Source organism: Prinia subflava, chromosome 2, assembly GCF_021018805.1.
Source record: "Prinia subflava isolate CZ2003 ecotype Zambia chromosome 2, Cam_Psub_1.2, whole genome shotgun sequence".
Classification (NCBI taxonomy): Eukaryota; Metazoa; Chordata; class Aves; order Passeriformes; family Cisticolidae; genus Prinia; species Prinia subflava.
In genome coordinates, this window is record NC_086248.1 from 94,418,045 (window position 1) to 94,432,970 (window position 14,926).

At 35.4% G+C, this 14,926-nt stretch overlaps 1 protein-coding gene across 2 annotated transcripts in view; it reads left to right on the top strand.

The window, feature by feature from the left end:
* SPATA17 (spermatogenesis associated 17) overlaps positions 1 to 14,926 on the top strand; it is an 88,533-nt gene that overhangs the window by 46,198 nt on the left and 27,409 nt on the right. For both annotated transcript variants that reach the window (XM_063391056.1, XM_063391058.1), the window contains 2 exons: positions 6,067 to 6,270; positions 11,412 to 11,563. In XM_063391056.1, the coding sequence (XP_063247126.1) occupies positions 6,067 to 6,270; positions 11,412 to 11,563 (356 nt within the window). The remainder of the gene's footprint in view (positions 1 to 6,066; positions 6,271 to 11,411; positions 11,564 to 14,926) is intronic.

A 14,926-nucleotide genomic window follows, 5' to 3' on the forward strand; every position in this document is an offset into this window, starting at 1 on the left:
GTTAGTGAAAAGATCGCAGATTGTTGCTAGTAGAATACATTCTATTGTAGCTTAAATATTTTGATGTTTGGAATTTGAGTTCATGGACATAGTCTTATACTTGTTGCTAGAACAGTATTTATAGATTTTTTATAGATATTCTTTCTAAAATAAATCTCATATCTTGTCCTTTTATTTTCACTAAACAGGAAATATTCTGAAAGTTTTAGAAGTTTAAAATTCCTTCTCTTTTAAGGACATGTTTGCAGCATTATATAAACATTTATTTCCTTGTGAAACATTAATGTTTTAAGGTATTTCTTTTCCCTCCTAGAGAAACTATATCTGGGGATTAACAGGATTGTTCACTGGAATTCATGTGGAAGCATAACTGCAGTAGCTGAGAAATGATCATGTTTCCTTTTAGTTCTCAGCAAGAGTAATTGAATGTTGAATATCTTACTAAACGCTGGACTGTGACAGTGTGTTAACACTCCGACTATCTCCTAACAGCAGGGCAATTATTTGCTGAGTGGGATTTTTATAAATCCCCTGGCAGTAGTATGTCCTGATAATTATGATGAAGTGCACTGGTCAGTGTTGATTCAGCAATCCCATCTCTAGCAAATATTTCATTCACAGCTCTCCTTCATGCTTTTACTTTTATGGCTTTTAAAGATCTCTTACCTCTCCTCTCAGCTTGCTTAGGTTTTTTTACAAATTACAATAGAGCAAGAAAGAATTTTCAAGTTAAGTCTCTATTTTGTTGAAGTCTTTTCTTTCTCATTTAACTCCTTATTAAAAGACCAGAGTGAGAAAGTAGCACTTTATTTTGGTTCTAACTGTAACAACCACTTGCACAAGCTTCTGCCCTCAAAACTGGGTTTTTCAAGATTAAATTACTATTAAAAACCCCACATTTTTTGTTGTTTATGATATGATAGATATTGATTATTTCAGTCTTTCAGATTTCATATGAAAAAGTAATTAAAATAGAGCATATCTTTATTATTGCTTAGTTAAGTTACAGTAAAATATGTAAATATATCAAAATACACTTTCTATTGATTTAATGCTTACAATTTATCTTCAGCTCAACTTTGTCAATTTTTAATGTTGCATGTATGTTATTTTTTGTAGCACATTAGCTATGCTGTATCTTAGGACATACTTGGTTTGCAATTTTTTACATAGACTTTAAAAGCTCAGCCAAGAAGCAGGAAAGAAGACTAAGACATAATTAATAAATAAATAAAAATTGCAGAATTTAGACTGCTCAGGATTTATTATGCCACTTGGGGTCACCTGTCTTTTCTGAGGAACTGTCCAGTTTAGTCAGCACAGCCTTGTCTTTCCCTTTCTACCTGCACCTTTCTCTTTCCTTTCTTCCTTCCTTTCTATTTCTTTTGCTGCTGCCTTACTTCACAGTTTAGCTTTCAAGGGAAATCCTTAATAATTTTCTTCCTTTATTCTGGCAAAAAAATAATTTAGACAGAAAGAAAGTTAATTCTTTCTCTCTGTATTGAAATGATAAACAGGAAAAGACAAAAAGGGATATTCTTTAGCATTGAATAAACACAGCATTAGCAGTGGAACCAATTCAGACTATAAAATCCCCAAATCTTTTCCTTGCTAATGTTTGTTAAATTATTATTTGTTTCTTTATGATTTTTTCTTCCTTTATATTTGACCATTAATTATAAAGATAAGAAAATGATGGGGAGGAAACTAAATGATTGAGTGTTAGAAATGCAAAATGATTCAAAATATTAATGTATTGCTAAGGATGACTGGGTAACAAATGGTACATTTGCCAGTATGCTTGACCTGACACAATTAATATTCCAGGTCATGCTTGGGTTTCCATGATGGAAGGTCTGAGGCAGAGAATTCTAGAGGAAAATATATCTATTGTATAACTCATTTCTCTCTCACTTTTTTACCCTTTTTTTTTTCTTTGCCCTGACGAGTCAGAACCACAGTCTTAAAAAAATGTATCTCTGCTTTCACACCTCATTTGCCATATTCACCACTGGGCCACTGTTCACCAGAAGGGCCTGATGTAAGGAGGTCAGTACGAAGCTATTAGCAGAGTCCCCTCCTGAGATTTCTTTGGTCTTATTGAGGTGGAAGTTAGCATGACAGTACTGCAAATAACTCAGTGGTAAGTTTTTGAACAGTTAGCACAGATTTCCCCATAGTGTTTGTCACTTTAGAAAATTGTTCCTGGAAATGAGGTCCTGAAAGCTGGCTTTGACAGAGTCCCTTCTTAGTGTTGAAGAGCACGGCTACAGAAAAACGTGTCATTCTCCCTGCAGACCAGAGGTACATTTTTGTAATCTGTGGTAATATTTTGGAGCCTTATATATTTTCTTATGGACTAAAGGTGGGGAAAATATTGAAATCATAGTATGGGGTAATATCCAACACATATACTTTTCTACCATTGAAAAAGCAGAATTAAGTACAATGGTTTTGTAGATGAGTGAATATTTTATTAAAATAGGGAAGAAATGAAATAATGCTTTTAATACATTGTATTTGTCTCAAGAAGATATGCAAATGTATTAAGTACCAAAGGCTTTGATCCCCCAAATTCTTAGATTTCTGCAGACTGCCAGCTCCCTGCAAAGGGCAGAGTGAATAGGGTGTTCATCACCACATTGCACAGTGCAAGAAATTCCAAAAACAAGACTAACACTTGCAGAGATATTTTTAAAAAAGAATGGAAGCAATTTTTTCAGTGATTGATCTAAACTGGAAAGTAGAATCAAATTGATCCTCTTGTCTCTCCTACCAAACTTTAACAATTTTAAATCTAGGCCTAACCTTCTCACAAACCTTGGGGAATTTAGAGTAAATTAGTATTAATTTTATCTGTCTAGATACTAACTCTGTTGATTGCTCTGTTATGCATTTTGTTGAACACTTGAACATATATAATTAAAATGTAAAGTAATTAAAGGATTGCTTGAAAAATCATTATTTAAATATGTATTTCGTAATCAATTTTGACCCAGATCTTACAGAGAGTTTTGTCTGTAGAAGAAGCAAAATCTTTTAAAGTGTCCGGCTGGCCTCTCTAAACTACAAATCCATTTTCATAGTTGATATAATATCTATATGCATTTAACCTGAGAGTATGTAAAAAAAGAGCAACAAAAGATGACTCTTTGTTAAGACACCTTTTCAGCAATAATAATTCCAAAGACACTGAATCAATGGATTTTCACATTTATTATGGCTAATTTTGGTTTCATTAAAAGTGCTAAAAGTCAATTTTATTAGTGCTCCTGGAGATATTCAGTAGCATTTCACAGTGTTTGAACCCTTTATGAACTATAGTTTTTTATTACTGCCAAACATTTAATCAAAGAAGCACAAAATAGAATATACACAGTATTTTAGCAGAGATTGCAAAATGCAGTTTCAGAAAGCCATTTTACTCACAGAGACTCTTACACTATTTCTCAGTGTGACTAAAAGAAGACCTAGACAGAACATCAATTTAAAGTTATTCTTGCATTTAATTCTTCAGAGGAAGAACATTTAAATTATTTCAGACATTGTATTTTTACACTTTGGAGCAACAAACCCCAAACCTCAAACCTGTGTTATGTAGAGTTAAATAATCTAATTTAATTTTTTCATCTTTAATTTCTTTTTGGTAAAAAAAAATTAAAATACTTCCTCCTCAATTTGCTCTTCAACTTTTTTTTTTTTTTTTTTTAAGAAAGAGCTTGAAAAGGGATGTAAATTTTGGGAAGGCACAGTCTTCATTGGGATTTTCTACTAATCAACAAATCCATGCCTGACAACTTTAGAGAATTGTTATTATGTTGTAGTGTTTTCTTCCAGATCACCCAGACTATCAGTGATGAGCGTGGAGATGTTTCTCTTCTGGATAATATTTAAATTTTCAGTGCCATTGTCACTTTCTATAAAATATGTGTTTCACACATATACCATGAGAGCAGCATCTCTCCCCCTAGCTAGGAAGCTCTGCACACTCGTGGCATGTCTAGAACAAAATCTTCACAACTGACTGTGGATGGTGTAGGAAGGGGTGGAAAAATGAAGCAACAACACAATGAGCAGTTCAGTGAAATATGTAAAAAAAGGTAGTTGCAGGCTATTACTTTTTTATTTACTGTCATCAACATAGTGAAGGCAAAAAATGAATTGGTCATAATGTATGCAGATCCAAAGGCTGTGGTAGGACTAATGAGTGAAGAGATATAATGACCATGGCATCGAGACGATTTAATGACGATGGCATCTCCACCAAGGGATCTAATTTGCGTGAATCCAGTGTATTCCATTTGTATGGAATTTGTGTTGACTCTGGCATTTTATGTTTGAGAAAACTTGTGTAAAAAGTGTATGATGTAACTGCATTCAATAATTGTGGGAGAATGCAATAAATTCCAACACATGGAACTTGTCTTTATGTAGCACTTACAGGTCACTAAGTGTTTACAGGCAAAACTCTACTGAGCTGATAAGAAAATTGCAATGTAACAATGATGAAGTACTATGAAATTAATAACAAGATGAGGAGAATCTATAACTTTGTGAGATATTTATATGAGTAAGAGCCAGACCTGCAGAGCAAAAGATTAACTTGCAGCTGGACTTCACAGATCATAGAGATGGACCTGGAATTTCACATTCACTCCAATGATTCTGCTTGCCTGCTGTTTGAAGCATGGATCCCTGCCATTCTAATTTGGCATCCTGAAGAGCTGAAGGAACAACCAGTGGTTGTTTGGCATACATATGTTTCTGCCACTTATCTCTATTCATGTCCTCCTTCTGACTGTACATTTCACCCATTTGTGAAATACTTTGTAAGGTTTGCTCTAAGATGGAAACAAATAACAGAGGACCAAAATAAATTGTCATTAGACTCATATAACTTAGAGATGAAGAATGTAGCCTTTAAAATTTTGAATAGCCCAACACTATTTTGAATAAGCTAGCATCTCTGAATACTTTTGTCTATTAGACACTATGTTTTATATGTGTTGTATTTAATTGTTTGGGCACAAGAAACTGGAAGTTCCCAGCAGCATATGTTAATGAAAAATGCATTAGAGCTCACTGAGGAGAGTTCCGTCCTCTCAGCCCCAAGAGTTTAAAACTTTATGAAGAAGCTGATGCATTACACAGTTTTCTCATGAGTCCTCAATAGTGTTCCAAAGGAGCAATACAAGATTTTAAACATTTGCTCTTTTCCTTAACTTTCCCAGCCTCTTGAAACCAATTTCTTTTCCTACTACTTTTATTCAAAGCTTATTAGTAATTAGAATTATGATAAAAGCAAAGGACAATATGTTTTAACTGAGCAAATCTACTTTAAAAGTTTTAGTATGCTTTTGTGAAAAATATAATTATCTTTAAAGCAACTCAATATCTTTAAATATTTTTTGGGGTATCTTAATCATATGTTATCTATTTTATAGGAAATTTAGTGGCCTTGTGCAATATAGAAAATGAATTTTCATATTTAACAGTTTGTAATTAATTCAGTAAACTCACATGTGTCTGTTTGGGAATTGTTTACATACAACTGAAAAAAATCCCTCCATATGTAGATATGATTTGAGATTAATCTGTCACATAATTTTGACTTGCCAGATATTCACAGATTGTTAATGATGTAGATTATTTAAACAGAATTTGAAATATGTGTTTTATATTGTAATTGTTATATTATACCACACTAGTCATACAATTAGTGATGTAAAAAAAAAAAAAAAAGAAATATCAAATTCTGTGATGAATGAACCTTTCTATTTTAGTCACAATTTAGAAATCATTGTGCTAAATTTTTGGTTTTCATATGTTTTGTGCTGTTAAGACTAAACACATTGTAATAGTAATTCAGGAATTTGTTGTTGACATTATGTTGGGGAAAAAAGCAATTACTGGGTTTTGGTATTCCATAAATTCTCTTCCATTTCTCCTTAAGTAATGACTGTTTTACTTTTAAAAGTGCAGTGGGTGCCACTGTCTGATTTTGTTCCTAGAGTATGTAAAAATTTAAATGAGTTGAAGTCAAAGATAATCTCATTTTCTGTTCAGATTCCAGGCATCTACAATTCTCCATTCAGAAAATGCCCAGATCCAATGGAACTGCTGCTACGGAAGTCAAAGCCACTGACCCACAGGAAGCAGCAAGGGAAGAGTCCCTTTGCCGATGAGCTCTATGCATGGCCAACTTGTAAAAAGCCTCCAGCTTTTGTCACAGCACTGCCTCTGCTGCCTGCTGACAGACAGAAACCTCAGGTAACATTTTCCAGTGACTCCGAGGCAGCTTTTGCTCACATGTTTTATCATAGATTATCGCAGAATATCTCGAGTTCTATTGCCAGGTCTGAAAATTCCTTTTGTGTTTGTTTTTTTTTTTTTTTAATATAAATCTAGCGCTTGCATTGAAGATATAAAGTCTTTGACACAGATTTGACTTAAAGAAAAAGAAATCTAGATGTTACAAAAGAACAGGGAAATATTCTTTATATGTTGTTTTTGTCCTTGGGAAGAAAAGTGTAATTTATGATATTTCAAAGATATGACCTGATATAATTGAGTATCAATATTATGATTCATTAGAGCTAGAATTCTTAATTTCCAATCTTAAATCATTAAAAAAAAAAAAGGGAGAAATGAAAGGTGGTAGGAAAACTAAGCAGTTGTGATAACTTTGTCCTCAGTTTGCAATTGTTTGCCATATGAAGACTGAGGCATCCTCTCGGCTCAGACTGCGCTCTTGTGTCCCCTAGGTGTGTGTTAGCTTTAATAACAAAGATTTCTACATGTTGTGCCCCATCACAGCCAAGTTGCCCAGCTTCCATTCTTAACTGTCATGGTCTCAATCTGACTTCAGTTGATGTCACTATGCCTTGCAGGTAGATTTTTTCCTTTTCTGTAAAGTAATGATCATCTGTGAGATAATGCATCGAAGTGAATGTCTTGCAGGATGGCAAAACAGCTTTTGCCACCTTCTTATCAAAACCTGCTGGGAATGTGACCAATATATACAGCAGAAAGTCTTTTGAGACCTTTGTGTTCCTCACTTGATGACAGTATGATGACATATAGCTTTTGCCAGTAGGTGCCTGATAAAATTGCTTTCGGGATAGAAATATTCTGTCTTTCTCTCTATTCTGAAGGATTTTTCAGTTTGCCCCATACACCGAATCTTCCATTTAGCTCACATATACACTTTCCATGCTGGTTTCTGTTTGAATGACATAACATCTTCAGAACATCTGGCACTTTTCCTTTTTGTACTCCATTCTATATTCAAATCTACTTATCTGTATCTTGCTTAGAAAGAAAATGCTTCCAAATGAGTCCTTCTTAACAACTTTCAGTGAAACTATCACCTATCTGCAGAAATGTAACAACTTGAACAATAAGCAATGTGTATATATATCTCTTTAATGGTGTTTTACTCCTCTGAATCAATATTGTTCTCTACGACTCTTTGAAAGGAGGCTGCAAGCCAGCTGGGGGTTGGTCTCTTTTCCCAGGCAACCAGTCACAGGACAAGAGAACATGACATCAAACTGTGCCAGGGAAGATTGAGGCTGGACATCAGGAAGAATTTTTTCACTGAAAGGGTGGTCAGGCATTAGAAATGGCTGACCAAGGTGGAGTCACCATCCTCAGAAATGTTTGAGAAATGAGTGTACATGGCACCTAATGCTGTGGTTTAGTTGACAAGGTGGTGTTTGGTCAAAGATTGGACTCAGTGATCTTGGAGGTCTTTTCCAATGTTTATGATTCTATGATTCTAAGGTGCAGGCCTGTGGGAATACCTCTGGAGAGGCAGAGGCGAGCCCACTGCTTATAACAGTAAGAATCAACTTCAGGGCCATTCTCCACCTTTGTCCTTCCTTCCCTCCTTGTGTTCTCCCTACCCTGACTGCTTGATCTTCCTCATAGAATGACCTCATTGACTCACACTAGAATTGAGACAAAGTGTGAGCCAACAAGGGGTTTGGGTGATCAGGGAGTTTGGAGTTGACACAAACATGACATTATAGCTTTACCTTCTGGGACCAAGGGGGCTATGACAGTCCTTGAGCAGGATATGACTGCTTGCATTGTCTCTCAGGAAAGATTTTGCCTTGTGGACATGGTACAGGAATCAGGCTTTTAAATAAATAGGGAACTCACAGTTCTTCCATTGTTAAGCTGCTCTTGCAAAACTGGTTTACTGTATACAAAGTATCTTGCAAGCTTCTGCTTGGATTTGGAATATTTTACAGACCTTTCTAAGTTCAGATGCACGCACAGCAGTCATGCACAGATAGCCTTTTAGAACAAACCAGAAGAGTTCTGTTTATTTTCTGCACCTCAAAGAGGGAATTTACTATATAATACTTTAATCCTTTCAGCACCCTGGGATCTACACTGTGGGGTAAATTTTCAAAGCACAGTGCGTGGATTTAGCTGCCCGACTCTTATTGATGTTAATGGGAGTCACACGGCTAAATCCCTGCACAACACTTTGACAATTTAGGGTTGTATGTCTAAGAAAAGGACACTGGCTTGAGCTGATGAAACAGCTGGAAATGAAAACCCATCCTGAAAGTTGTATGGTGTGACAATAAGAAATTTAATTACTAGATATGTTTGTGTCCTAGTTCTTTGTGGTAACACTTCTTGGCACCAAGCTTCTTTTTCCAATATGTCTGGCTCACTGTGAGCCACTTGTTACTTTCTTTCAGGTATCTAATATTTTTATTGCCCATAGGTTTGGATATTTTATATGAGGATGTCAATTATATATGTTTAAAAGAAAAAAATTAACTATCTTTCAATTTTCTCTTAGGGAAATGGGTTTTTAGTGTTTAATAGGTAAGTTCTGTGTGTGTAAGGTAGAGTATTTTTAAAAGAAAGGTTTTAACAATGCGTCTACATCAATTAGATCTATCATTTTTATTACTGAGTTACTAGAATTATAGTTTGATGGAAACATGGATAATGCTAAAATTAGTCATTTATTCATTAAAAGGCATTAATAAAAGAATGCACATTACCATTTAGATTTTTTGCATGCTGTTATCTGTTGTGGAATGGGGACAGTGAGGAATGCATAATTTCATGCAGACAGTATTTTTTATCATGAGTTTCTGATGGCATGATGAAGTAGTAGGAATGCTGATCTGATAACCTTTATTAGCCAAGCTAGTTGGTATCAAGATTTATGCTACTTAGTACAAATTCCAAACATAGAGCTTAGAGCTGCGTTAGTTTCCTTCAGGGCAAAAATTGTTGTTTGACTCTTTTCCTCCCTTTCCTAGCCTGACCTCCCCCGAGAGATTTTCATTTTGAAGCAAGATGTCTGAAGTTCTTGCAAGAACCGTCTATTTGAAAACATTTTTAGGCATCATTCTACCACAGTTTCCACAAGTCTTAGTCTTGCAAAATGGAAATAGACACATGGACATTTTAGAGGTCTTTATTTAAGACACATTCTTGAGGTCCCTATTACTAAGTAAATTTCTTCAAATACATTATTCAGAGGAACAGAAAAATCTTCAGGGTATGTTTAGGATTGTTTTTATTTATTATTTAATATTATATATACCCTGCTTTCATTAGTGATGGCACAGACTTGTTTTGAGGGACCTTTGCTTAATTACATCACTTTCCTCTCTCCTATTAGAAGTGGTAATTTTTTTGAACTACAGACGTGGGGCTTTTTATGTATCTAACTCCCAGTTGGGTTTCTGAAATTAAAGATGAAGAAAACCCCTGGCTTGGATATCTGATTTGGCCCTTATCCTGGAGGAATATGAGTCAATATTTTTCAGTGAATAAATAATAAAATATTCTGAAAGACTACTTTTAAGAGCAAACATATTTATCTTGGTATTATTTGGTCATAGTATTTTTCCTTCTTCTTTCCTCCATATATCCACTTAATGCAAACAGAAGATTATTTTTTTATTATAAATCTTAAACTTTTTTATGACTTGATCATCAGGTTATGTATTACAGAACATTGTTTACCAGTTTAAATGACCTGTTCTAATATTGATTATTCTCTTATTTTTCATTCTAGTTTTTAAAGACTTTTGTGTTCTTTTTAAATGAACATAGTTTTTTACACACACTTTGAAAACAGAAGCAAGAAAGTACCTGCAAGAAGTGTAAATACTATGCTAATTTGCTTACTAGGACTTTTGAAAAGATCTCCAAAATCTTGGTGCTGCGCCTTTAAAAAGTAAAGTTCCAATAAAAATCCATTAACTACTTTCAAATATAGCAATCCTCCTGTCCAGCTGTGAAAAGTACTAGATGATACTTATTTGCCATTTGTGTTATTTACGGTCCATGACTTTTATGGTAACTGGTTCCTATTATTGGTTTCTATTAATGTAAAACATAAGTGAACATAAATGAGGCGTGAATCATTTCTTTTTATTAGCCCCACAGTCTTCACTCAGTGCTTGCAGTAACTCCAGCTGTGACTTGTTAGTGATAACCTATTTAAAGAAGGATATCTTTAAGAATAAAGGCTGTGATTAGTATGCTTTGTCTGTTCATAGTTTCAAAAGGTTTCACTAGATCATTGCAAGATCAACAATGACAAAAATAAAAATTAATTGGTAATACTTCTAGGTCTGGGGTTGCCATTAAATTGTCCTGAGTGGCACATGGCACTAATTATAATCCAGGTAAGTTCTTAAGGGTTAATACTAAAAGTGAGACATATAGGATATGTCACTTCAGCAGCACAGGAGAGGACTTCCTGCTTCTATTTATCCATGTTGCTAAATGGTAGATACTGATACAATCAGTTATTATACAAAATACTCTGGAAAAAAAATACATATATGGGAATTTTTTAAGAATTACAAAGTTAATGTAAAATTAGACTTTTCAGAAATGGACTATATGCCTATAGTAGTGAAGTCATGCATTTGAATTCTATTCAAAAAATTGTGTCTTAAGCCAGGCATTAAGTTCCCTTCCAGGTAGGTTTATAGTTACACTGAAAGGAGCACGTTCTTTAAAGTTTGCTCTTTGCAAAGTAAAATACTTAAGTTTTCTGCTTAAGCAGAATTTAGATATAGTTCATGCTTGTTTTTTATTTCATCTTTTCTATTTGTATGTAAAAACAAAGTTTTTCTAACCAGTTCTAACAATTTATTTGTTTAAAATGCTAAGTATTTATTAGTAGTTAAATAAATTTGGAGTGCACATTTCTCACTCTGTTTGAAGCTTAGAGTGTATTATCAACCTTTATGTAATCTCTACCAAAATGAACTGCTTTAATTGGAAGAAAAGTCTTGCTACACTTCCCAAACATTCTGTGTCACGTTTCACCAGCGATGTGCCATGAACAGAAGAGGGAAAGGGAAGAGCTGTGACCCCGAAATAAAATGCCTGTGTTATCCTGCACCTTTCAGGGGCCTTTCCGCGACCCCGCCGAGGTGCTGCGGCAGCGCTACAAGCCTCTGGAGCCAACCCTGCGAGTGAGAGAATCCATGGACTCACCTCCAGCCAAGGCCAGGGAGGCAGCACTAAGGGATGAATGGAGAAGTCCCATACATGACAATGAGTGAGTTCTTCTGTTTGTCTTATACTGTTGTGAGAATGTTGTCTTTATTCCATTGCTTTCAGAAACCTTTCATGCCTGACAAAATAAATGTCAAACCTGACAGCTTACTAGAAAGCATTTTATGTATATACTTTTAAATTCTGTGTCCTTAGATTATAAATTGCTCAGGGCAGAGAATCTATCTTGTAATTGTGTGACATGTGCCATCTATATCTATGAATCTGTAGAAGTACGTGTAACAATAATAATATCTGATGCAACAGATGGCTTTAATGGGAAATAAGGAAACAAATGCAAATTCTGTCTTGCCACATGCACCTTGCCAAGGAAAAAAATACTGTTTCAGTGTTTATATTCTGGGAGCTTACTGGTTATGGGAGGAAAAATGGTGTTGTGTGCCAATGAGACTTGTTTTCTGTCCCAGAAGAGTACCACAGCTTGCTTGTAAGGGGAGGGAGCATATGTTGCACGTTAGAACATGATACAAAAACTGGAATCATCTTTGAAGCAGTTTGATTTCCTAAGCCATAGCAGCTGTAATAGTGTCAGACAGGCCAGTTCTTTTCCATAAAATCTCAAATACAGCCATAATCCATCCCAAAAGACTAAGGCTTCTATCCCAAAAGATTTAAGACTGTTGCCAAAATATTTCCTTTCTTTTTAATTTTTTTTTAGCACGATGGACTGTTGAACACTGTTTTATCCAATCATAATAAAAGTCTGCTACATCACCTCCCCTGGCTTTGTAGTTAACTAGAAAAAGAATTATGTTTTGCCAACCTTTCCCTTAAATTCACTGCTCTTGGCTCTCTGTTGGCCCTTCAATACCAGAATTCAGGACAGAAGGGAATCACTTTTCCTCATGAGCAGCCTGTGATCACTGGCACATGATGTTTTGCTATCTTTGATCTGTTTCATGCCTTTTTATCAGCTCCATATTGCTATGTGTCAGCTTCAGGACTAGGACCTAAGAGTGTCAGAATCAATTGTGTTTACATGGTTTAGCTTCCATGTTTTTATTGTTGGATTATTTCCCCCAGTTTAATATTAATAGTATCTTTGAATGAAAATTCCATTCAAAAACAGTTTTGAAATTAAAAAAAAAAATTGTAGTGGGAGACAGCACTTTTTATTCCTTTCATACCAAAATCATAACTGAGTTCAGTTACAAGTACAAATACACTGCCCTTTTCTATTTCTCTCTGTATCCTTTCATGTATTGGTGTAAGGAGGCAAACAGCTTCACTTTCACATCTCAGCTGAAATTTGTGCTTTTCTTTCTTTTCATTTTTATATCTAATTTCTGCTGGTGAAATTTAAAAGAACCCCTATCACTAGGTAGTAATTAATATTCTTTAAAGTGTTTTCTTCACTGAATTAGTTGTGATTGATGCATTCTAACTGAGAATAGATGATGTTCTTCATTTATAGGCATGACTACATTGCCCAGTCTTTATTTGATGAAGTTTACCCCAGACATTACTGTGTCAACACTTTCAGAAGGTCAGACCTTGCAATAAATGTTTCACTGACTCTTCAGTGAGGGAATTGGGAAGATTTGGTCTTGAACAGTTTAAGCTTGGAGCCTCCAACTTTGGTAGATATTATTTGATGTGGGGTCTTTATTTACCTTGTGGGTAAGGAAGCATTTAATGCCATCCTTAATGCACAGAAGCAATGTCCCAACAATCAATGATTCTCAGCTTCATGCACACTAAATGCAAAGTGTATTATACATTTTCAGGCTGTGATCATTCCATTTGTGCTTCTTATTCAACCAACCATGCAAAGGTCACATCTGTAACCTTGAAAAGGTGATGACAGAGCTGCAGGTCATCACCAGGACTAATGCTCTCTAGTAATGCTGCAGCTGCTGTGTGGGATGTTGATCTCCAGGGAGGAGCCAGAAAAGGGTTACTCAGATTCTACAGTAGTTTTTTCTCAGCAGTGTCTATTATGATTTGACAAATTTCTGTTTCTTGCTATGTAATTGTGTACTTTGGGACTTTATTTCTTCCTGGTAGAGCTTCCTATGCTGATTATTCTTCTGTTTTAGAAAATAAGGAGAGAATGAGCAGCAGAAGTATGTGGCATTTGTTGAGAAAGCTGGTGTTTGCATGAAATGACAGACTGAATCCTTGATATGTAGATTTCCAGAGTGAGTATTGTGTGGGGTCTCTTCAGACAAGAAAGATTGTTGGCATGTACCTGAAATTTTTAGCAACATTCATAACTCTCACATACCTCTAATTATCAGGGTTCTTTAAAGTGATTGTTTACAGGATGATTGGATGAGTGTTGCAAGCTCTGAGAAAGGTCTTGCTTTTGATAAAATGCAGAAAAAATTTGGAAGCTCTGCGAGAGAGTTTGAGGCAGGCAGAAGCAGTACAAATGAAACCAAAGGAGAATGTACTCTGCTTACTTAAAGCAACTGCTGGAATTTCCTGTTCTGTAATGGAAAAGCAACCAAGTAATCCAGCCTAATAAGAACGATTCCTTTTTCTCATGTAATTGAAGCTGTTACTATCTTATTGTGCTATTTTTCATACAAATGAAGTGATTTCCCCCTCCACTTGGATAGGAATGACAATTGCATTCCTCTGGGATGGCTGCTTAATACAGTGTCTAGTTTGAGACACCAAATGCTGGATCCAGCAGATTTAGATGAAGCATAAAAAGTTCTTTCCTCAGTTGCGTGCAGCCGCATCCTGGCCTAATTTTCCAGAGAACAAAAATGAAAATTATTTTCATTAACTTTGATGAAACCTGTCTCATATAATATGCCTCATGCTTCAAAGTGTACTATTAAACATCTTTATGAAGTCAACAAACATCAGAACGAGATGCAGTGTGGTGATAGCAGTAGTGTAAGGCTTAGGTTTCTTAATTTACTGTAGTTTTTGGGTGTGACATCAGAAACATCATCTCAGCTTTTGGCTGGATCTGTGCTTAGTGCTGTGCTGGAGATGCACAGCCTGGTCCTGGCCACGCTGGCTCACTCGTGTGCAGCAATGTTTGCACATCCTGCCTCTCCCGTGCTGTGTGAATACAGCAGCACCCAGCTCCTCATGGGCTTATTTTCAGCAAGATTGTGCTTTTCTTTGCAAGAGCTGAGGTGCTGCTGTGCTGCTCTGTGCTGGGCAGGACACATACACTTGCAGAGAAATTAGTGACCCTAAATAAGCTCTGTACTTGGAGAGCGTCGATGTTGTGAGCTGCCTGGTATTAATGGTAAAAAAACTTAAAATGCAAGTCACTTTAAGAGTTAGAATTTTAGGAAAATATTTTAATTTATAGAGTTATAAAATCTTTTACTGTATTTCTGACTTAGCTGCAGTGAAAATGGCTACTACATTTTATGTC